At 39.4% G+C, this 25,223-nt stretch overlaps 1 protein-coding gene across 1 annotated transcript; it reads right to left on the bottom strand.

The window, feature by feature from the left end:
* Positions 1 to 12,147: 12,147 nt before the first annotated feature.
* atp5mc3a (ATP synthase membrane subunit c locus 3a) lies at positions 12,148 to 24,898 on the bottom strand. Its single transcript, XM_028806251.2, has 5 exons — positions 24,784 to 24,898; positions 24,458 to 24,560; positions 13,193 to 13,270; positions 12,815 to 13,011; positions 12,148 to 12,470 (listed from the first exon to the last, which is right to left on the bottom strand). Exons 2-5 carry the CDS (start codon positions 24,494 to 24,496, stop codon positions 12,356 to 12,358), a joined length of 429 nt encoding a protein of 142 aa, XP_028662084.1. The 5' UTR covers positions 24,497 to 24,560; positions 24,784 to 24,898; the 3' UTR covers positions 12,148 to 12,355.
* Between the last annotated feature and the right edge of the window lie 325 nt (positions 24,899 to 25,223).

The raw sequence follows: 25,223 nt of genomic DNA, 5'->3' as shown, positions 1-25,223 counted from the left end.
GTAAACCTCTCGATGAGGTTGACACTCTCTCCACAGACAGACACACTGCTGATGGCCATGCTCAAGAGATCATTAAAGTCCTGGATGTTGTTTTTTATCAGGACACTCACAAGCCCCGACACTCAGACTCCTCGCTCAGACATTCGAAAGCCCCGATCAGAGCCCCCATGGGAAGGCCACTAAAGAACACGGAAGTCATTGTCATGTTCGTGAGACCAGTTGGAGATAACTTTTGCTTTGTGGCATCGTGCATTATCATGCTGGAAGTAGCCACTAGAAGATTGTGACCATGAAGGGGTGTGCATGGTCAGTAACAATACTCAAAAAGGCGGTGACATTCAAGCAATGACTGATTGGTATTAATGGACCCTAAATGTTCCCAGAAAACATTGCCAACACCATTACACTACCAGCACCAGCCTGGACTGTTGACACAAAAAAGACAGGGTGAATGGTTTCCTGCTTCAGGTACCATCTGTGTGACTCAGGGGATCATGTCGTGGGTGCTCTCTGCGCGAAGTTTGCATGTGAGTCTGCATGTGGTTGTTCCCCCATTTCCTACCCACAGTCCAAAGACATGTGTGTTAGGTGAATTAGCGATGCTAAATTGTTCCCTGAAGGGTGTGCGTATGTGTGTGTTCAACCTGTGGTGGCCTGGTGCTCTGTCCAGGGGTGACCTGTACCCGTTGCTTGCCAGGATAGGCTCCAGCTGCCCTTAGTGCTGGATAAGTAGGCTTAGAGGATGTATGGTGGTAGTGCTGCTGCTTTGCAGTAAGGAGACTGTGGAAAATTGTGGGTTCGCTTCCCGGGTCCTCCCTGTGTGGATAGTGCTTTGAGTACTGAGAAAAGCGCTATATAAATGTAATGAATTATAATTATTGTTATTATGGATCAACTTAATACTCTAATCCATCTGGCCCAAAAGCAACTCTCACTTGCATATTGCCAATCCTGCAAATTCTCTACATAATTTCATGCACAGGGTAGTTTGCTGTTTCAGATTTAATGTGAGACGGGTTATTTCAACTCGAATATCTCATTTTCAGTATTTTCCTAATTTACACACATGATAGACCCTCCTATCGGTAAACATATCCTCTATAGTCAGCACTATAATGACTGAAATGGTAGCCTCCTTGGCCGCAGCTTATGCCTGCAAATCTCATTCACAAATCACACATATCCCAGGTGACAAAATGTCTCTCTATTATAAAAGAAAATCTTGAGACGAGACTATTGCCAAGTCCCTCTGTCCTCTCAACCATTTCCGGTTAACAGCCCACGCCCGCGGTCCTCTCACCTCTCATTCATGTGAATGCTTTTGTCAGACACAGTTCTTGCGCCCTCAGTTCTTATAAATGTTTAAATCTTCCTCACTTTAAGTTCCCAATAAAAGAAGACTTATTATGTCCAAATCTTATTGAAGAATTTCATCCCGAAGGGTTATCAACAGAAGAAATGAAAACATGGGCAATCCTAGCACAGAGAAATGGTGAAGTCAAACGAATTAACGCAAAAATTGTCAATCGGTTACATGGCAAATGCGTTAAATGCGTATCAGTAGACTACGCTGAAACAGGTGGTGGTGATGGTGCGGAAAATGAAAACATCAACTTACAATATCATGTAGAATATCTATAACTGTTAACACCATTTGGTCTTCCACTGGCCGAATTACTGTTAAAAGAAGGATGTATCATAATGTTATTGCATAATTTATGTCTGAGTGATGGGCTATGCAATAGGACAAGATTAGTTGTATTGAAAATTGGTCAAACAATTCTGACATGTAAAAGTTTAACAAGTGACAAGAAAGGTAATGTGGTACATCTTCAGGGGATAACATGAGACACCAAAGGAGATCTTGATATGCCATTCGTATTAAAACATTAACAGTTTCCCGTTAGAACAGCTTTTGCAAAGACAATTAACAAATCTCAGGGACAAACATTCGAAAAAGTCGGTTTATTTATTAGAGAGAAAGAAACGAAATTCACTCACGGGCAGTTATGCGTTGTGTTGTCATCATGTAACTCCAAACATGGGATCAAAATTCAATGCCATATTGGCAAAAAGTTAATTCCAAATATTGTTTTTACTGAAGTTTTACAATAAAAGTGTAAGTTTAAAAAGTATTTGCATGTTAATTTCAAAGCCAAACAGAATGAAAACGTATAACACAATGAATAACTCGAACGCAACATGAAACATAATTTACTTTCAATTCATTACGTTTTACTATTTTTTACTATGGTTAATTACTCACTGTAAAGTAAAATAGTTAGTTCTATTATGCATATGTAACAATTCCCATGAAAATAACAATCTGTTTAAATTGTACATTCGCATCCCCATACACGAGTGGCAGAGCCATGAAGTGGCTAGCGTGTAGCGCCCGCCCGGGGGTTGTCGAGCGAAGCAAGCAGGGGGCAGAGCCCGCCAGTTTAAAAAACAAAAATGTGAAACCTGTCTCTTTGATGAAGCAAATGTCAATTTTCAAGTCTGTTAATTCAGTTGCATCCAAATATTCACATCTTCTGACCTGATCAAATAAAAAGTGCTTGTATTGTTACAATTAAAATTAGCAGACATGCAAACTTTACAGCACAACGTTTGCTGTCTTTTAAATATCATGAACGGTATTTGTTTCCTTTTACCGTGATGATAAATGACTTATGAGCCGATTTAGACGTCCTAGAGCTGTCCTTTTGGAGTTGTGGGATGAATTGGAGCCTCCATTAAAGAGACTATCACTCAGAAATTACATGATTCTTGTTCCGTGACAGGTTTAGGACAACTGGGTTTTAAAAAATGGACAGGTGGATGGATGGATGGATGGATGGATGGATGGATGGATGGATGGATGGACAGACATCGGAATGTGACTGACATGCCCTCGAAATGCTTAGTGAAATGAGACTTTATGTTCACTTCATTGTCCTGCCACCTACACTCTTTAAAATAACATTGCCAGAGTGCAGTCCTTCAGAGCGATGCAATAGGGGAACCATTTTTAGATCCCAAAAGACACCATCCACATTAAGGTTCCTTAAAAAACCATCACTTGTTTAGATCCTTAACTTGCTCCATGAGTTTAGGATTTTAAAAGGACTCCAGAAGGGTCTATAATTTATTTAGATCTGTAGCAGCTTCCATTAGTTACTAGATAGATAGATATTAATTTTAGTATAATTGGCAGGATAGATAGATAGATAGATAGATAGATAGATAGATAGATAGATAGATAGATAGATAGATAGATAGATAGATATTAATTTTAGTATAGTTGGCAGGATGGATAGATATTAATTTTAGTACAGATGGCAAGATGGATGGATGGATGAACAGAGATATTTAGATTACAAAATAATCTAAATAATAATATATAGATCTGCGGTGGGTTGGCACCCTGCCCAGGATTGGTTCCTGCCTTGTGCCCTGTGTTGGCTGGGATTGGCTCCAGCAGACCCCCATGACCCTGTGTTCGGATTCAGCGGGTTGGAAAATGGATGGATGGATGGATAATATATAGATTGATAGATAGATATTCATTTTAGTATAGATGGCAGGATAGACATATTAATTTTGGTATAGATGGCAGGATGCATGGATGGACGGACAGACAGACAGACAGATATTTAGATAGCTATTAATTTTAGTATAGATGGCAGGATAGATAGATTGATTAAAATAAATTTTAGTATAGATGGCAAGATGGATGGATGGACAGACAGATATTTAGATAGATAGATTGATAGATATTAATTTTAGTATAGATGGCAGGATAGAGATATTAATTTTAGTATATAGATGGCAGGATGCATGGATGGATGGATGGACAGACAGATAGATAGACAGATAGATAGATATTCATTTTAGTATAGTTGGCAGGATAGATAGATTGATTAATATTAACTCTAGTATAGATAGATAGATAGATAGATAGATAGATAGATAGATAGATAGATAGATAGATAGATTTGGCTGTTTACATTATTACAGATGTGTAAAACCCAATCGGTTCCTGATTTTAAAAGGTCTCTCACTGCATACGATAACTCCAGCCAAGTTCAAGTATTCTTGATTTGTTAGTATTCTGCAAGGTCGCCAACATTAAAGACTTCTGTTTTGTCCACCTTATGAACCTTTTCAACAGCCAAAGAAGCAAAGAGCACTTCCTAGAATGAAACAATTCTTTGTTGAGGAATGATTCTATGATGAACCACATGACCCAGTAAAGTGCCATTTAGGAGGCAGTATTTTTAAGAGTGTGGAGTCATGAAAATGTCTACACCAAAAAAAAAAAGTCTGCGCAGGACGAAGCTTACATCTGAAACACGACCGATCTACGGCATTGCAGATATTAAAGATGGCAACCTGGTTGGTTCCCCAACATTTCTTTTTGTGGACATTGTAACCTCTTGGGCATGGCCATCAGCAGTGTGTCTGTCTGCGGAGACAGTGTCGACCTCGTCGAGAGGTTTACTTACCTCAGCAGTGACATTCATGTCCCTGGTGACTCTTCATATGAAGTCAGTAGATGGATTGGGAGAGCATGGGAGGTCGTGAAGTCACTGGAACGGGGTGTGTGGCGCACCTGTATTGCTATGGGTTGACATGGATGCAATCCAGTGACCCGAGATGAAGACTGGACTCCTTCAGTACTGTGTCTCTTTGGAGAATCCCTGGTTACCGTTGGTTTGACTTTGTGTTGCTCATGGTGTCCTGAATGAGGCACATGACCTGCATTATGAGGGAGCATCAGTTACGGCACTACGGCCATGTGACGCAATTACCCGAAGGTGATCCGTCTCACAGGATCCTCATTGCCGAGTACCCGAGCAGCTGGACCAGGCCAAGGGGACACCCATGTAACTCCTGGCTGCGGCATATAGAGGGTCATTTTCGGAGGGTGCTACTGGACTGTGTGTCTGCCTCGGGGGTTGCCAATCAGGACCCAGAGTTGTGTTGTCGTGTGTTGGGTGCGGCAACACGCTGTACCAGTGAATACTCCCCAACCTGATCTGACCTAACCTGATATGATGTTCCCTCGGTCAATAACAAACGTTTTTAACAAGATGGAAAGAACAAGCAATGTCCACCCATTTGCTATTCTTAACATATCTCAGGGTGGTGGGTGAAACTGAGCATTAAGTGACAGTTGACGGTGCTAAGCAGGAGCTCCCTCTGGACTGCATTTACATCAGTTATTCCTGCTTTGTGTCTGATGCTGCCAGGGTACATTCTGACTCCCACAGCCCTCCACTGGATTTAGTGGTTTTGATTATATATGGACTATGCCAGAGTACCTGTCAGAGGCAGGAAGTAATAGAATCATTAAAAAATGATTTGTGACCTCTTGCCCTACGTGTATCTTAAGTGCCTTTCCTCAACCTTTCTAACCCGCCACACTCTCTCTCGACCGGGTTCCCGTAAACCCTGCTTCTCAGAGTCTCACCTCCTGTCTGGTTTTATACTTGCCGTCTTTTTGAAGGTGACTCTCTCAGTGTGCCTCTTACACCTTTACTACTCCTCGTGTGACTCCCACTCACACTTCCTCTTTCAATTGCATCACCAAAGCAAAACTGACCAATCAGATTGCTTGAGGAAACTGGACACCCAGAACTTAGTTTTTTATTACATAGTAGATTGAGGGACAAGGTGCATACCAACACTTTTGCCTTTTTTGTACCATATCAAGTTATGGACACCTTTGGGAAGCGGAAGGAAATTTGAGAGATTCTCATAGCATTAAATATTCTAGAGCTACCTAGAGTGACAAATAAAGCAAAGTTTTGTAAGGAGAAGATTCCAGAGAGATTGTTAAATGTCTGGGTGCCATGTTTAATGAAGAGAAAGGCAGAAAAGACTTCCAAAAAAAAAAAAAACATGTCTCGCATCCGGGGCAGCCTATGCTTGCCAGTGCTCCGAGACGTTCGAGCTTAGTCAGCCAATAATTTTCTCGTGTAGAGGTCTGTACTCACAGGTGGCGCAGTGGTAGTGCTGCTGCTTTGCAGTAAGGAGATTGTGGGTTTGCTTCCTGGGTCCTCCCTGTGTGGACATCGCTTTGAGTAGTGAGAAAAGTGCTATATAAATGTAAAGAATTATTATTACTCTTTAGAAGTGGGTTACCATGTGAACACTGACATCCAGTGCCATCATTCTTTAAATAAATTATTTTAATTCTTTAAAATCTATCTATCACATAGTGCCTTTCATACCTATCTATTATTCTATGTCTATCTATTATATAGTGAACAATTTTTTTGAAGTGTGGCAGGGTGCATTATTCTGCTGAAAGAGGTCGCTGCCATCAGTGGATACCATTGCCATGAAGGCGTGTACAGGGTCTGCAACAGTCTTTAGGTAGGTAGTACGTGTCAAAGTAACATCAGCATGAATGCCATGACCCAAGGTTTCCCAGCAGAACGCTACTCAAAGCACCACACTGTTTCTAGCCTTGCTAGCCATGATTCATTAGACCAGATCATCTTCTTCCATTACTCCATTGTCCAGTTCTAATGATCCCATGCCCATTGTAAGCACTTCTGGTGTTGGACATTGTGCTCTGCACTGTGTGTTTCTGACACCTTTCTCTCATGCCCAGCATTAAGTTTTACGGCAATTTGTGCTACAGTAGCACTTTTGTGGGATTAGACCGGCCAGTTTAGCCTTTTGTGGCTCCTGGGCATCTATGGGCTTTGGGTGCCCATGACCCTGTCATCAGTTGTCGTTCCTTGGAGCACTTTTGGTAGGTACTAACCACTGCGCACTGGGAACACTCCACAAGACCTGCCGTTTTGGAGATGCTCTGACCCAGTCATCCAGTTACCACAATTTATCCCTTGTCAGAATCGCTCAGGTCCTTATGCCGGACCATTTTTCCCTGCTTTCTAATGCATCACATTGAAAAACTGACTGTGTACTTGCTGCCTAATATGTCCCACGCTATGACAGGTGCCATTGTATCAAGATCATTAATGTGATTTACATCACCGGACAGTGGGTTTAACGTTGGGGCTGATCGGTGTATATATACACTATACTCTGTGTGTGTATATATATATATATATATATATATATATATATATATATATATATATATATACATATACACACAGTGCATCCGGAAAGTATTCACAGTGCATCACTTTTTCCACATTTTGTTACATTACAGCCTTATTCCAAAATGTTAAATTCATTTTTTTCCTCAGAATTCTGCACACAACACCCCATAATGACAACGTGAAAAATATCTACTTGAGATTTTTGCAAATTTATTAAAAATAAAAAAATTGAGAAATCACACAAATGTAAGTATTCACAGCCTTTGCCGTGAAGCTCAAAATTGAGCTCAGGTGCATCCTGTTTCCCCTGATCATCCTTGAGATGTTTCTGCAGCTTCATTGGAGTCCACCTTGTGGTAAATTCAGTTGACTGGACATGATTTGGAAAGGCACACACCTGTCTATATAAGGTCCCACAGTTGACAATTCATGTCAGAGCACAAACCAAGCATGAAGTTAAAGGAATTGTCTGTAGACCTCCAAGACAGGATTGTCTCGAAGCACAAATCTGGGGAAGGTTACAGAAAAATTTCTGCTGCTTTGAAGGTCCCAATGAGCACAGTGACCTTCATCATCCGTACGTGGAAGAAGTTCGAAACCACCAGGACTCTTCCTAGAGCTGGCCGGCCATCTAAACTGAGCGATCGGGGGAGAAGGGCCTTAGTCAGGGAGGTGACCAAGAACCCGATGGTCACTCTGTCAGAGCTCCAGAGGTCCTCTGTGGAGAGAGCAGAACATTCCAGAAGGACAACCATCTCTGCAGCAATCCACCAATCAGGCCTGTATGGTAGAGTGGCCAGACGGAAGCAACTCCTTAGTAAAAGGCACATGGCAGTCCGCCTGGAGTTTGCCAAAAGGCACCTGAAGGACTCTCAGACCGTGAGAAAGAAAATTCTCTGGTCTGATGAGACAAAGATTGAACTGCTTGGTGTGAATGCCAGGCGTCACGTTTGGAGGAAACCTGGCACCATCCCTACAGTGAAGCATGGTGGTGGCAGCATCATGCTGTGGGGATGATTTTCAGCGGCAGGAACTGGGAGACTAGTCAGGATAAAGGGAAAGATGACTGCAGCAATGTACAGAGACATCCTGGATGAAAACCTGCTCCAGAGCACTCTTGACCTCAGACTGGGGCGACGGTTCATCTTTTAGCAGGACAACATCCCTAAGCACATAGCCAAGATATCAAAAGAGTGGCTTCAGGACAACTCTGTGAATGTCCTTGAGTGGCCCAGCCAGAACCCAGACTTGAATCCCATTGAACATCTCTGGAGAGATCTTAAAATGGCTGTGCACTGACGCTTCCCATCCAACTTGATGGAGCTTGAGAGGTGCTGCAAAGAGGAATGAGCGAAACTGGCCAAGGATAGGTGTGCCAAGCTTGTGGCATCATATTCAAAAAGACTTGAGGCTGTAATTGCTGCCAAAGGTGCATCGACAAAGTATTGAGCAAAGGCTGTGAATACTTATGGACATGGGATTTCTCAGTTTTTTTATTTTTAATAAATTTGCAAAAACCTCAAGTAAACTTTTTTCACGTTGTCATTATGGGGTGTTGTGTGTAGAATTCTGAAGAAAAAAATGAATTTAATCCATTTTGGAATAAGGCTGTAACATAACAAAATGTGGAAAAAGTGATGAGCTGTGAATACTTTCCGGATGCACTGTGTATGTGTGTATATATATATATATATATATATACATACACACACACATTTAAGTTGTTGTATTTTCCTCAGTTCAATAAATATTATTCCAAAACAACCACCACACCCCTCTAATACAAACTAGAAATATTAAAAAGAAAGAAAATCTCTGACTTAAGATAAAAATAACAGTCCCAGTTCCTTTTGAGGTGCTGTACAGACATATTGCTGTCAGTATAAAGGAGCTCCCTGTCACGTTTTTTGATGCAATTGTCCTGAATGATTCATTAACTGAAAGTCCTCAGCATTGGTGTGTCAGAAAGAGGATGTACAGCATTGTTCGTAATGGCACTCAGTTTTGATTCAGTTCTCCCCTCATCTACTACATTCAGGGGATCTAGAGTGGATCCTATGACTGACCTTGCCCTCATAATTATCTTGATGAATTGGTGGGCCTCTCTTGAAGTGATGTTATCAGCCCAGCACATCACAAGTTGTAGATGTGAAAGATGTCACTTGTCACATTAAAAGAACACAGTCTCCTAAAGAAAAAGAGCCTGCTCTGCCCTTTGTATTCCTCTGTATTATAAGACCAATCCAGCCTGTTATTGATGTGGACCAGACCCCCAAGTACTCATAGGAGTTGACCACCTTTACATCCACTCCTTGAACGGTGACTGGGAATACAGCATTCTTGATGCAGCAGAAGTCAATAAGCAGTTCCTTGGTTTTGCTGATGTTAAGTCGCAGAAGTTCTCAAAGTCCCCTACCTGACTCCTGTCCTCTCCTCTCCTCTGTCTTGACCCCCTTTATCAATGCACCCCACCCTGCTATTACATTTATAGTCGGAGATGTGCAGAGTGAAGAGTACAGCAGACAGGCTGGTTTCTTGTGGTGCTCCAGTGTTGTTCACACAGTCCTCGAATCTTAGACTGCGGTCTGCTGCCAGATAGTCCATTATCAGGGCACCACAGCCTCCTCCACCTGCATATCTCTGACTTTACTCCTTAACAGTGTAGCTACCTTTGTGCACATCATCTCATTCCTCCACTCCACTCTGTCTGATCGGCAAACTGCAGTGGATCCAAGTGGTCTACATCAAGAGGACTCATAGTCCAGGCCCAGCCTTAAAGATCGTCTTGCTTCAGGACCCAAGTTCCACTGGTATGTAGTCAATACTTGAAGAGGCTCCTGGCTTACAATGCAGGACATTTTTCCCAGCTGTGGCAGTTTTTGCAGCCCTTGAGACAGAAAACACCACAAAGATGGTCAGCACAGACCTCAGGTCCTCAAGGGCAGATTCCGTCTGGTCCTCTGCCTTTTGGTGTATGAAGCCTCCTCATTTGGTCATACCCTTCTATTGTAAAGCATTGTTGGGCTCAAATAAGGTGTTATGTAAATATATTATAGTGAATATTCTTCCTACAGATAGCATCACTCTCGTATGTTTTAGAGATCTGGCCTTTTCGTAAAAACACAGATGAAAATGTCAGTGGTTTGCACACACCGCCCTTACTCTGTTCATGCTGCTGAAAAGTTGTTTGGTCTTACCTTCTTTTCTTTGTAGTGTGAACACAACCTTTTACTCTTTTCCCTTCATACACAGACACACACATTTACTTGCAGAAATTTCCTTCTAATACCCTGAATATGCGGGATTAGTAGATTGACGAGTTTTGTGCTGTTAGCTACAAGATAGTCGAGTGTGTGCATGAATGTCCAGCATTGCTGTCCGAGGATGCCGAATTAACTCTGGCCCTGCATGCCCTGGTAGTGGAATATGCAGGGCTAGACAGAGAATACATACAATGTTTTCATACTGCTTTTAACACCAGTTTTGTTTTTAACTCACTGTTTCTGCACTCCGCACTGTTATTTCTATCTAAATAAGAACTAAAGAGTGAAGCAAACAGATGTAAACCATTATGAATGCTAAAGAAAAGCAGGTCAAGTCATACTAAACTACACACTCATTAACCAATAATTTCCACTACCAAAACACTTCTAAACAAACAGCATAAATATTGGGAATTCACTGTAGTGTATAAATCAGATTGAATCTCTATAAATGTGATCAGATTTGGTTTGCAATGTAAAAATTGCTTTAAGAAGTGGTGCTTACCACTAAACCAAAATGCCAAACCGTTCAGGAGCTTGTAGACTCAACAACAACAAAGTAACAAACTTTGATCGTCTCCTCCCCAAACAATTTTTTGGATCATTAAGCATAGGGCCCTTCTGAAACATTATGAACACCCCTCACATTACACTAATGCTTTTAAAGGTCTTCCAAATGTCTGTTTGTTGAATCACCTATATATGAGCACTCCAACATTCATTCATTGAACACAGTCAATTATTTCTTGCCAGTTCAACTGTCCAAATAATGAACACCTCTTCAGATTCTTCTATCTAGGCGTGCAAAACCCAACCTGACATTTTAATTTACACTTTTATAAAATTCACTGAGTTAAAAATCAAAGAAGCCTGTTTATTGCACTAGTGATTTTAGAATGACCCGTTTCATACATCTATAGGGTGGTCCAGATCTAATTATGCAACTTTTAATGCAATGCAGGAAAACAATGCAAGACAAAAGAATTGTTCGAAATATCTTGTAATAAACGAATGCAGGGCAGGTGCTGCCATCTATCGGCAACAAAAATAAATTTTTGTGAATTCTCTATGTAATAAACTTAATAAGTTATAGCGTAATGAAAATTGCATAATTAGATCTGGACCACCCTGTATTTGGTTTTTCTATACCATTGAAGACTGGTCAATGGTAAGAGTGAATTTTTTCTATTTGAGCTGTTTGAATATAACTGCTGAACAAACTAACTGTGTAAAGTGGCAAAAGATTGTTTTACTAAACGATACAAAAACAGCAAAAATTAATTCTCATGAAATGGGTATGGGGGGTATCATCACATTTTAATGGCCAATTACAATTTCAAAAATAGAAGTTCACATTTTGGATAGTGCTTCCTCACTTAAGTGCAACACGGTGAATTTTTAGATTCGTAAAAAGCACCTGCAGCTATACACCCTTTAAGTCACTAAACTAGCCAGAATGTTTTAGCTATCAAATGAGGAGTGGTTTGAGAATAATGAATCTTTAGATGGCAGAACAGTATCTTTGTATAGATCACTGCTTTTGTGAAAGTGCTTTGTATATAAAAATCATAAGACAAATACAAATGTTTTAACAATCTTTTCTTGCACAGAGCACTTAACTTGGTATATAAAATCTTCAACTAACAGATTAAAATTCATTTTGCAAGAACGCTTTTAGTTGTGTTTGACTACATTGCACATTGGAATGGATCAATGTTAAAGCTGACAAATGTGATCACACGTCAGAATTTAGAAGGACCAAATATCAATCTTAACCAAATAACTTGCAGGAAACAAACCCTCAGTCATAAACATCGTGAATATTTAAACTGTCAGATTCACGTTTAATTGTGTAATCGGCTGTATTTTAACAACACTACATGTTTAATATTTTCTTTATTTTGACAAGTTTCAACAAAACTTTGGAAAATATACACGTCCATGACAAAATGATTCCGATATCGACTGTAAAACACGTAGTCACATTTCTAGCTTATAACCAAGCCAATTTTATAAGCAGAATCATTACATGGCGAACAAGATCAGGAAAGCAACCATCAAACAGAAGAGACCCATGGCCTCAGACAGGGCAAACCCCAGAATGGCATAAGAAAATAGCTGCTGCTTCAAGGAAGGGTTTCTGTAGAAAGAAAGGAAAAAAAACACAGAGGTATGACACAGTGTGCAGGTACACAGGTTACAGTGATCACAGGCCTATCTTACAGAAAAAGTTTATTATACAGTATTTTGAAGCTCCATTATTTTGTATTTATGTATGTTTCAAATATTTGACAAAACAACACTACAAAAGACAATGACAAAAAAAAAATAAAATAAAATCAAAACCCATTAAATGCAATTCAGTGTTGTAGGAGCTGAAGCCTATACCAGCAGCATCAGGTGAAAGACAGGGGCCCAGCTCATCAAAACAACACAAGGCATGCTTTTAATTAGGGAATATTAAAAATATTAATGTGGTATTACCTGGCATAACCAATAATGAGACTGCCAAACACTGTTCCAATACCGGCTCCAGAGCCAGCTACTCCAACGGTGGCAGCACCAGCACCAATGAACTTGGCAGCAGTATCAATATCTCGGCTGACAGCGCTGGTCTGAAACTCTCTTAGTGCTATTTGGGAAAAGGGGCTTTGTGTCCCACTCACAAGAGCAAGTTTGCCCTGTACAGAAAAGTAAAAAAACAGTAAAAAAAAAAATAATCTCAGTGTACGGGGGAAAAAGATAACTGCTGTTAGCTAGCTTTATCAAAACAGACTATAACAACTGCACTTGTATTTCATTTTGATCTAGGATTTCTTTTTAATGAAAAACACATTAAGACAAAAACATTTACATGCCTACCTCTCCAGTTCTGACCTCTGGCCGGGACAGCACTGTTGCAGAAATGGGTCTGAAGAGTGACAGAGATCCAGTACGGACCTGTAAAGAAAAGAACCATTCCTTTATTTAATTGTCCATACAAATAAATTGTGCAGTATAGAGGCAGACATTCAGACCCCACAGCCTGTGCCAGACATCACAGCATCTACAAGTATTCGTTACAACAAATCCACAAGTCAAAAGAAAATTTGCATCTCTTTGAAATACTACTTTAATGAGATTAAATGCTTTCTGTACTGCTACTCAAGTCTGAAAAAAGTTCACAAGTGACCAATATTTGTATCACTGTGTGGTGTTTTAGCACAATTCTGGTCACCGCGCTACAAGAAAGACAGAGCAGTACTTGAAGCTGTGCACACGAGAGCAACCAAGAATATCCCAGGGCTACAGGACATGTCTACAATCCAACTCTGACAGATTCAGAGAATTAAACCTATTTAATCTTGAGCAGAAGACACTGTGTGGGGATCTAATCAAGATCTTAAAAATCCTCAAAGTACATCCAGCAAAATTCTTACAGCTCAACAGTGAATTGAGTATTAGAAGACACCAGTGGAAATTAAGGAGAACTGCATTTCGGACTGAAGTCGGGAAGCACATCTTTACTCAGAGTTGTGGGACTCCAGCCCAAACTACTGAGACATGGAGTTGAAGCAGAAACCTTGACAACCATCTGGACAAGATATTTGGACAACTATTAGCTAAACAAACAAGCACAGTGCCAAGATTTGGTTCTTGCAATGTGCCTGATGTTACCAGGATTGGCTCTGTCCCTGTAACCCTGGATAGCATGTAGTGGCTTTTGTAATATTTTGTAATGCTTTTCCTACCATAAACCTTACGTTTATTTTCTCCAGTGAGCGGCCCAAACACTTAACGCTTTAAACACTTTTTACAACTGTAGTGTGTAAAAGGGAACATGTGAATACACACATCATTCCTTGAAGCTAAATTAGCAATAGACTGTGTCACATTTCACCGCTTTTTAAAAGGTCACCAAGGTTTGAAGTAAAATAAGTATCATGGTGCCAGAGAGTGGCTATTGATTAGAGAGTATATGCAAGTGTTGCATGTTGCTTAACACATGCAAGTAAAATTTCACTATACTCTATAGACTTGACAATAGTGACCCAAAAAAAGTGGATAGAATAATTAGAATACAACTTGTCTGGTGGGTTGACATCTCAGTGCATAAAGATAGTGGGGTCATAATTTGGCATTAATGGCATAATCCCACAGATCCATTAGAGGCAGTATAATGTACAATTAACAAACAATTGTGAATGAAAGCAGAAAGAAGACCGTAAGAAACTAAAACCCTTGACCATTCACCAACTTCTTCCCTACACCGTTTAATAATGTCACAACAGGATAGGCAATTGTTTTTGTAACCTAGGGCTGGGTGGTATAACCAAAGTTCTATATCATAGTATTTTTCAAAATTATACCGGTTTCACGGTATTCAACGGCATTTTTTTCCCCCATGCATGAGTGGATGTTAACCACATTTTCCACTGAAATTACTGCAGTAGACTGGCTAAGAATAACCTATTACACTGTCATAAGAATTGTACAAAAAAATTTTAATGTGCACACAAGTATTAGTACAGGTTTGCAAGACCCCATAAAGTTTTCAATGGGGTGGCACTAATGAAGAGAAGGAATCACATTGCATGACAGTTGCAGTCAAAACACAGAACCATTTTATTGAACAAATTTTGCAAACAACTTAAAACTATAATTTTGACAATATATTTTCAACCATCCAAAGAGGCATTTAGACTTAGTAAAATATTCAGAGGTGCTTATCAAAAGTTGTATTGCACTGAACATGTCTTAGAAAAGGAATAAAGAGTAAATATTTTTTGTAAACCAACTACACTTTCTGTTAATGTTAACAATCTCTGTCCACTGACTTGTTAGCTATATGAATTGTAATGGTGTTGGTAATCTTGATCCACCACTTGCTTTTTTTATCATAGGCAGTACCTCTAGCAAATGCATCTACAATTAACGTCTGACTCGAGTGTCCTCTTGCTTTTTCAATTTTACCTGAAGACGTGGAGGGTGCCAATCTTAGTTCCATACATTCATGGTACTCCAAAGCATGTTTGTGGCAAAGCATGTCCGGCGACAACTTTAGCTTGACAGCATTTGCAGTAAATAGTTGTTCGGTCCACATTCGACCTTTTAAAACCAAAATCTCCAGACAACAGATGCGGCTCCTTTTTTCGGCAAAAGTTCTTCTGTGTCATCATGTTCAACTTTATTGTCTGCTACAGCTTCAGTTTCGTAATGTTCTCTGTCAATTTTCACCACTCAATACCTCCACTACTCCATTGCATGCGTGTTTAGCGGTGTATCAGTTTCCCGCAGCGACACGTTCCGAACATTGCTTAGGCTATTTAAACCAGTATTGCGGTATAAGAAAAATCCGTATCATAAGAAAAATAAAAACCGGTTTTCGGTATGAACCGGTATACCTTCCAGCAATATTGTAACCTATTTTTGTTTAAACTTAAAATGCAAATATGCTATAAAAAGTTAAAAAGGGGGACCAAATCATTAAGAGGAAATTCCAAATTTGACAAATTTTATTAACATCATTTAAACACCACACACATAAATAAAAGTAATCAAAGAAAAAAATAAATGAAAGGAAAAAATGGTTGGCAAACTTAAAAGTAAGTAGTTACTAAGATGAAAGTGACCATCCTCTAACTCTTCTTAAGTCTAAAGTCTTCATATGCTGACCCAATTCTTTGCACAGCCTGATTCTGATACTCCCTTATAGGTTATGTGCTGGATGTCATATTTTTCACCCACATATTTCTATATACTGACTTGCTATCTTAACTTGTAGCTAATCCTAACTTTTAAAACAGACAACATTCAAGATGTTTGTACGGGTTGAAGAGATGACATTTAATTTGCTTTTACTTATTTTAAATACAAAACCAGGTCAAACATTATTCAACAATATTGTAAGCACTAAATGTACAATGAGGAAAAAATGAATTATAAAAAAAATTAAAAAGCGTAAATATAGACAACCTTATATGACTCCAAGAATTGAAGTTAATTGTGATCTCCGCAAAAGTAGCAACACACTTCTAGAACTGTAACAATCTGCTGCTGAAAGGGCAGTTGCCTGACATGAGTCACTTCAATAAGGTTGTAAATGTACACTCACTTGGTACAGAAAAAAATTCTGGGGCCTCTTGGTGAAAGGGAATATAAGCCACTTTACAGTTAGTTTTACATTTAAATAGCACATACAGAATGGGATGAATATCCAGATAAAGTGGGCTTGTCTAGGATATGTTGCAAATAGGCATAACAATGACTGAATGGAGCAGCAAGGCATTTAAAACTTTCTGCAGATGAGTACTGTGACCCTTGCAAACGAGGGTACCAGCAATGGGCAAGACTTGTAATTAATTATATTTATCAGTTTTCAAAAACATATAATATTATTTTCAAGTTCTTAGTTTACATGATGCCTATCACACACTTCTATTGCCATTTACAATTTTAACACATTTCTTGTCATTTCTCAATCATCCGCTCCTCGTTTCCCATCACCACATGTCCATCCCATTTCAATCTAACTTCTCTCATTTCCACATTGACTATGCTCACCCTTCTCCTTTAAAGGGATGCACAAAGCCTATCACAATATTCTCATTTGGGTTCTTTAAAGTTTATCTTCCTTGCTTTACTTCTGCATCTGCACCACACATCAACACTTGCCTTTTTACTGTTACAAAGATCTTTACCATTTTGCCTGGCATCCTTTAACCATAGATCATCCCAGACACCTCCCAATCATTCTTCTACTCTATCGCCTATTTTCACTTCACAGCTTCACTCTATGATATTAAAATCTAAGCCTATACTACCAATGTATTGAAAAGTCTGCCCAATCTCATTCTGCTGCAAATCAACATATTTGGATGCTAGCATTTAAATTCAGTTATTCCAGTTACAAAGCTCTGTGCCACTCAATTATCCTTTTCTTCATGAAAATGCTTTTGTTAATGTTGTTACCAATCCTTTATACATTGTTTCAATATTACAAGATTTTCTGGAAGTTTCCCCTTAATTAGACACCAGAACACTATTTCCCTTGAAATTCTATTGTACATCTTTTTCAGAACCGTAACTGCATAATATAGCTTGATTTCCCTCTCATCTCTTTTACTTAACCTTACAGACAATAAATAGCTGTCCTTTCCTCTTTAATGAGCGCATGCAGTATATAATACTGTATTTTATCAAGTTCTCTTAATTATCTATCACTCAAACCACTTGATGAAGTGTTCCAATCATTTAACTCCAATAATCCCACACTCCAGCACTTTTTTTTTTTTTTTTTTTTTTTTAAAGATAATCTGTGCATTCCACCTCCAGTCACCTGGGATCCTTTCCTCATCCCATATCACTCATCAATTCCACCACCCAGGCTACCCACTATTGCACTCTTGAGCTTTCGACATCTCAGTTTGTACTCCTAAGAGGCTAGATAGTTTTCCGGTCTTTGTTCTACTTACATGTACATTGTTAACACTTCATTATAAGGTTCACTTCATAAATGGAGCTCAAAGTCAGCCGTCAAGTTTTTGAATTAGTAATATGAACTTTCTGAGTTTCTACTTGTAATGTCTTTTCTTTCCACTATTATTTTCGCAAGAATTTAAGCTTAGTGCTTTGGGTGAAGCATGAGGTTAATGGTGATTCGCCATTTGTTATAAACGAAGTAATTAAAGTTTTTTTTCAAGAAATGAAAACATAAGCTCAGCGTATTAAGTAGGTACAACACCAAGCAAAAATGCCATTTCTGGCTGACCTAGTCATTTTATTCTTATTACTTAATAGGGTGAAAAGTCAACATTATGATACACGTCTGCAAATTCATGTAGTATTGCTCTCATTTCTATAGAATGTGAATACAGCAGAAGGATTCTGGCTGAAGTACTGGACTTAAACACACAGGTTTTCTGGTTCAACCCTCACCTCCTACTCATTGTGGGACACTGACGTGGCCACAAAACACAGCTTAGCTCAAACATTAAAAAAATCTAAACAACTGATATAGTTTGATGATGTTTGTCACCGAGTGTAAAAAGGACTCTAAAATAAAGTAAGAAAAAAAATTCAAAATCTCATGCTCAAAATTAATAGGAAAAACAAGTTCAAGAACAAAGTAATTGTGTCACAAACTTGAATTACTTTGTACAGTAACAGTTTAAAAATAGAAATACACACACTTATTGAACATAAAAACTGCATACAGAGTCTGGCATTCTACTCATATCTGTTAGGACCAAAACTGAGCTTTTACACTAAAGAATGCTTGAATTAAAACGCAAATGTGTCATATCTGTATGAATGTACACAATCCTAAAGAAAGGAGGAGTTAAACAGGGAGAGCATTTAAAACGACTAAATTTAAAAATAATTTGTCAATGGAACCTGGTATTACACAACATACTACCTACCAACCATCCAATTTGTTTAAAGGTACTGAATATCTATTTTGGACCCCCATCCTTTTTTACAGTAATTCCCTTTTAATTCTCCCTCACTCAAACAATACAAATGCAAATAGCAAAAAGTACGTCCAAGTTGAGTGTTGCATAAACAGAATTTTCAGACAACCCTAAACACGAAACAGGCACTGGCCTCTGCATTAAATAGTTTGTTATTTATAAATAATGTGTGATTTTATACTAAGCTTTCATTAAACTGATACATTTAACAACAACATTTATTTATATAGCACATTTTCATACAATCAATGTAGCTCAAAGTGCTTTACATGATGAAGAACGACAAAATAAATAATTAAAATTAGGGTAATTCTCAGCACTCAAAATGTCAAGAAAACAGATACAAATCCTTGGATTTATGTTCAGTGTTGTCTGACTGATTGCTTTTATGCCCCACTGGGTTATTTTTAATTCTTTTCTGAAGGAGATAAAAATGCTTTTGCAGACTCGCACTATTACTTTAAACAGTTTTCTTTTTTTATTCAGATGTCTCCATAGTCAGTTTGCATAGATGTTGCCCTTTGTATACTATTCTTCATTTACTCATAAGACATACCCAGGTTCATAAAGAAGGCCCAGTAACTTCCATAGTCCATATAAATGCAACATGGGAGGAAGTCCATATCGGCCTATATTGCATTATGCTCACTTTCTAATCGTTCATTTGAACAAAATTAGGAAAAAGCAGCTACAACAGGCTCTTGTCAGTGCCACAGCTTATAAAGGGTTTGAGGTGTGTTGATGCTAAATGTGACAATTCCATCTAAACTACAATGAAAAACCTACATCTTTATTCTGCCTGGCCCAGATACACTACATGTATAACTAACCATGTATAGGATCAATAAATAATTCATTAAATAATTCCAATAAATGAGACTGCTCACCTTCCCCAGTTTACAGGAAAGGTGTTTGCCTTTTGAGAGAACACGCTAAATGACAAAGGGGACTTAATGTAAAATTCGGTTCAATTTTTAATTGCACTAGTCGCTGAAGACCGGTTTAGCACTCATGGAGATTTACAACACAGAAAACAATGCATGGAACAAAGCCATGTAACACTCCTATACATAATGAAACATGTACAGTGCATCCGTAAAGTATTCACAGCGCATCACTTTTTCCACATTTTGTTATGTTACAGCCTTATTTCAAAATGGATTAAATTCATTCTTTTTCCTCAGAATTCTACACACAACACCCCATAATGACAACGTGAAAAAAGTTTACTTGAGATTTTTGTAAATTTATTAAAAATATTGAGAAAGCACATGTACTTAAGCATTCACAGCCTTTGCCGTGAAGCTCAAAATTGAGCTCAGGTGCATCCTGTTTCCCCTGATCATCCTTGAGATGTTTCTGCAGCTTAATTGGAGTCCACCTGTGGTAAATTCAGTTGATTGGACATTATTTGGAAAGGCACACACCTGTCTATATAAGGTCCCACAGTTGACAGTTCATGTCAGGGCACAAACCAAGCATGAAGTCAAAGGAATTGTCTGTAGACCTCTGAGACAGGATTGTCTCGAGGCACAAATCTGGGGAAGGTTACAGAAACATTTCTGCTGCTTTGAAGGTCCCAATGAGCACAGTGGCCTCCATCATCCGTAAGTGGAAGTAGTTCGAAACCACCAGGACTCTTCCTAGAGCTGGCCAGCCATCTAAACAGCGATCGGGGGAGAACGGCCTTAATCAGGGAGGTGACCAAGAACCCGATGGTCACTCTGTCAGAGCTCCAGAGGTCCTCTGTGGAGAGAGGAGAACCTTCCAGAAGGACAACCATCTCTGCAGCAATCCACCAATCAGACCTGTATGGTAGAGTGGCCAGACGGAAGCCACTCCTTTGTAAAAGGCACATGGCAGCCCACCTGGAGTTTGCCAAAAGGCACCTGAAGGACTCTCAGACCATGAGAAAGAAAATTCTCTGGTCTGATGAGACAAAGATTGAACTCTTTGGTGTGAATGCCAGGCGTCACGTTTGGAGGAAACCAAGCACCGCTCATCACCAGGCCAATACCATCCCTACAGTGAAGCATAGTGGTGGTGGCAGCATCATGCTGTGGGGATGTTTTTCAGCGGCAGGGACTGGGAGACTAGTCAGGATAAAGGGAAAGATGACTGCAGCAATGTACAGAAACATCCTGGATGAAAACCTGCTCCAGAGTGCTCTTGACCTCAGACTGGGGCGACGGTTCATCTTTCAGCAGGACAACGACCCTAAGCACACAGCCAAGATATCAAAGGAGTGGCTTCAGGACAACTCTGTGAATGTCCTCGAGTGGCCCAGCCAAAGCCCAGACTTGAATCCGATTGAACATCTCTGGAGAGAGGCTGTGCACCGACGCTTCCCATCCAACCTGATGGAGCTTGAGAGGTGCTGCAAAGGGGAATGGGCGAAACTGGCAAAGGATAGGCGTGCCAAGCTTGTGGCATCATATTCAAAAAGACTTGAGGCTGTAATTGCTGCCAAAGGTGCATCGACAAAGTATTGAGCAAAGGCTGTGAATACTTATGGACATGGGATTTCTCAGTTTTTTTATTTTTAATAAATTTGCAAAAACCTCAAGTAAACTTTTTTCACAATGTCATTATGGGGTGTTGTGTGTAGAATTCTGAGGAAAAAAATGAATTTAATCCATTTTGGAATAAGGCTGTAACATAACAAAATGTGGAAAAAGTGATGCGCTGTGAATACTTTCCGGATGCACTGTATATAACTTTTAAAATAATGATTTTTCCGGCATATATTAAATACCATAAAAACTACTTTTCTTTGCATGCCAACCCAGACAGAGGATTAGGGGGCAGATTTATAAAACAAATTTTCACACAAAAGTGGCAATTTATAAACTTGAACATTATTGGAGAATTTGCATATACTTATGGCAACTCTGACCCATCTGTACACATTTCATAGAAAGTTGGAAACAATGCAACCTTGATAAAGTAGGGAAATGCAGCCAAACCACCTCAATGACAACTCACAAGCACAACAATTTGTACTACTGAGCTGTTATGTACATTGACCTGACCACTAATTGAACATTAAAAGTAATGAATGATTTGTACACTCTATTGTTGATGCCTTTAAGAGAGCCAGTGCAGCATATCTGCACTGAAGAACCTACTTGGGTTTGTATCTGCTACCTGTTGTCACTTCTCAGGATTCGAAACCCATGCAGTCACTGGTTATCAAAAGTGAAACCACAGATGTGATTCACTCTCTGCATATGGAAAGCTCCAATAGCATGCCCTATAGCCGAATAGTCTGAACACATCATCACTTATTTGGTGCTACATGAAGAATATACAAATAGTAATCTACAAAGGGAACAAGCTTTTAGGGACCAGCAGGATTAAGGGGTTTATAAGCCAATTTAGGCACTCAAGAGCCATTCCCTTGGAACTATGTGCTGAGATGGGCCCAGCATTAGAAACATAGACAGCCCAAAACTGGGGTACACCTAATTTTATCCCCGTATTAACATATGTCAGCTTTATAGAAACAGGCACCTACCAGAGGAAACTGGCCACGAGATCAGGAATATCTCAGCCAAGCTTCAATTCCATCAAGCCTGCTGTGCTGGATGCCATAAACTGACTGATGAGATGCTACATTTTGCTTCCATATGGTGTGGTTGCACAGGCCAACATAAAAAATGCAATTTACAACAGTGTCCAGTTTTGCTAATGTAACTGACTGCACTCATATTTTTCAATATGGGCAAGAATGAAGGTGCTTTTGTTAACAGTAGGCAGTTACTTTCCATTAACATACAAGTCATCTGTGATGTCAAGATGAGGCTGACAAACATTGTGACTCGGTGGCCTGTGTCAACCCATAATTAACTTATTTTAAGGCACAGTAGTGCTGGCAGAATTGCTGATGGTGTTATACGTGTTTGCCAGGCTATGTCAGGTGAAGGTCTGCACCATTGTGACAGCATATATACGACGTTAGTTAGCATGGTCCAAATATAGTAAGGTAACCGGACTGAGTTTGAGGCACATTCACTGATGTACATTTACAAGACGATTGTAATTTATAAAAGATAGATTGTGTATAAATGTGCGTATTCCAGTTTTTCTAAATTTTTTTTTGACATATACAGATCCTCACACTCTAACTCCACTTAAAGTTTTATAAATGAGACCCCTGGTTAAGGGACTTACTGCAATGAAAAGCAGAAATCACTGCAGAACTGCAGCTAACACTGTCAGTATGAACTATATACACACTAGGGTTGTCCATTATACTGAAAACCCCAATTTTTAAAATGGTACAATAACAGCATTTTATTAAATTCAATACCAGAAGTAAATGGTTGTTTGCAAGCACCTCATACACTCAAGTTGTTTATTAGTGCTATCAAACTCCAAGGGGGATAGTCTTCGATGAAGGATACATTTTACATCTAGCTCAAATCACCAAATGGGAAGCTCTTTGAAATGCTATATTCATAGAAATTTTTTGAAAACTACCCACCACTCATCATAATGATTTGCAAACTGTGGCAGAGCAGAAAGGGGTACAGGGGAAAGGATACAGTTGTGAGACAGCTGGGATTGTGTGGAGGGAGTTTTTTTTACTTCGGTACTGTTTTGGTGACTGCACTGGGGGGGTCCAAAAGCTGCATCTGATGCCAAAGTCAAAATTTTTTGTACCAATCCAACACTAATCCCGATGTGACAAATAAACTAATGATGTCAATCTTGTGTAGACTACACAATGTTCAGGACATACCTCTGTCTACCCTAGTGTACATTTATACATACTGTACTCTTGAAATCGAGAAGACAGACCTGAATCTGCTACTTTTTAAAACTTCTCTGCTTGCTTTGTGCTTTTTTCATTCTCTCTAGGCTGTTCCTTGAATCTTCTCAACATTATGATTTGCACCTGTACTAGCTATTTTACTGTGCACACTGGTTTTTCAATGTGATTTAATATTCTAATATATATCCTGTGAAATGCCTTGATCTCGCGTGTATGGTATATAGTACCACACATTGAAAATCAACTGCAGATTTATACATTTTACATTCTCTAGTTTCTGAACGAAGATTTTTAAAATTAACCAAGTAGTTTATGTTAAATTAGGCTTGTATATGAAATAACCTTGGGTACATTTTTGCCTGGCTTTGCTATTTTATGCCACAATTTGCAAATGCAGCATAAATCCTTACCAAAGTACAAGTGAACATGATGTGAACTGCAAGAACAACTTCAGTGTCGAAATCGTGACGCCCCTAAGGTTCCAATGATGGCCTCCTTAAAATGTTTTTACTTGTTATTAATGAAATCCTAAAACAAAACACTCTGCACGAGTACTGCCAATACTGCGAGCTTTAGAGGTTTCACCTTTATTCGGAATAAGGTCAGCGCGCACCTCACAGCAGGTTCTCTTTTATGACCTTGAACATCGACTCGCCATTTAGTGCCTCGGGAAATCGAAGAGTCAGGACAGAAGGCCGCTCGCTATTCCTCGAAGGCTACGCCTCGTTTCGCTGCATTTTGACAGCCGGACTGTGCTCGTCTCGCAGAATTCCGGAATGCTTTGCACGGACCATTAGAGAACAGGCCCGAGTCAACACCGCGATCTGTGCAGCAAAGCTGCCGAAAACCCGCCGATTCGAGCAAAACGCGGCACCGACACTGGGTGTGTGTACTTACCATGGCTGGAGAGGAGACAAACTTCGCACAGGCGTACATTCTGTTGGCTTTATTGGATTTTTGCTCCTACTGTCGGATTGTTCTCATACACCCGGGCCTGTCTCTGCAAAAGCAAGCAATAAAACAAGTAACCACACCAAGGAAGATTTTAAGGTCATCTCTGATTGGAATAAAAATATCCAAAAATAGCAACCAGTGACGGATAATAAAACGTTAACCTCGAAATCACACACATGTTGCTTTATTTCAGTAAAACAGAGGCACTTATATAAGGATGAAATAGGATTGTAAAATTTTAACAGCTTCCCATTCTCCCCTTCACTTACCGGCAGCAGAGGTCGAACCGATTGGAGGGAGGGGCGCATGCGCGAAGTCGTACTTGTGCTTTCGTAGGAGGGATTGCCGTGAAGGTCACTTTGTAATAACTTTATTGACAGTTAATCGCACAAAAGCTTGTTGAGAAGTTGTATCTTCTGTCTTGTTATGTTTCACAAATTGTTGTGTTGTTTTTCATCGACTACTTTTTCATCAATACCGAATATAGCTTAACAAGGTTATGGGGACTTAGTTTAGATTTTTTGGAATTAGTAGCTGAGAGTAACGTTTTGGCTAATCTGCTGTTGTCAGGAACAAATAAATGTCTTACATCCGCTACTCTGGTGCGCGAGGAGGGGCTTTTTGACGGAAGCCTTAACGTATTCTCTGGCCAGACAGTGGTTTCGTGTTATGTGTTAATTTTATTTATTTTAAAGTTTACACTTTTCTT

This window comes from Erpetoichthys calabaricus, chromosome 8 (assembly GCF_900747795.2).
Source record: "Erpetoichthys calabaricus chromosome 8, fErpCal1.3, whole genome shotgun sequence".
NCBI lineage: Eukaryota > Metazoa > Chordata > Cladistia > Polypteriformes > Polypteridae > Erpetoichthys > Erpetoichthys calabaricus.
This window is presented reverse-complemented; position numbering and strand designations above follow the sequence as displayed.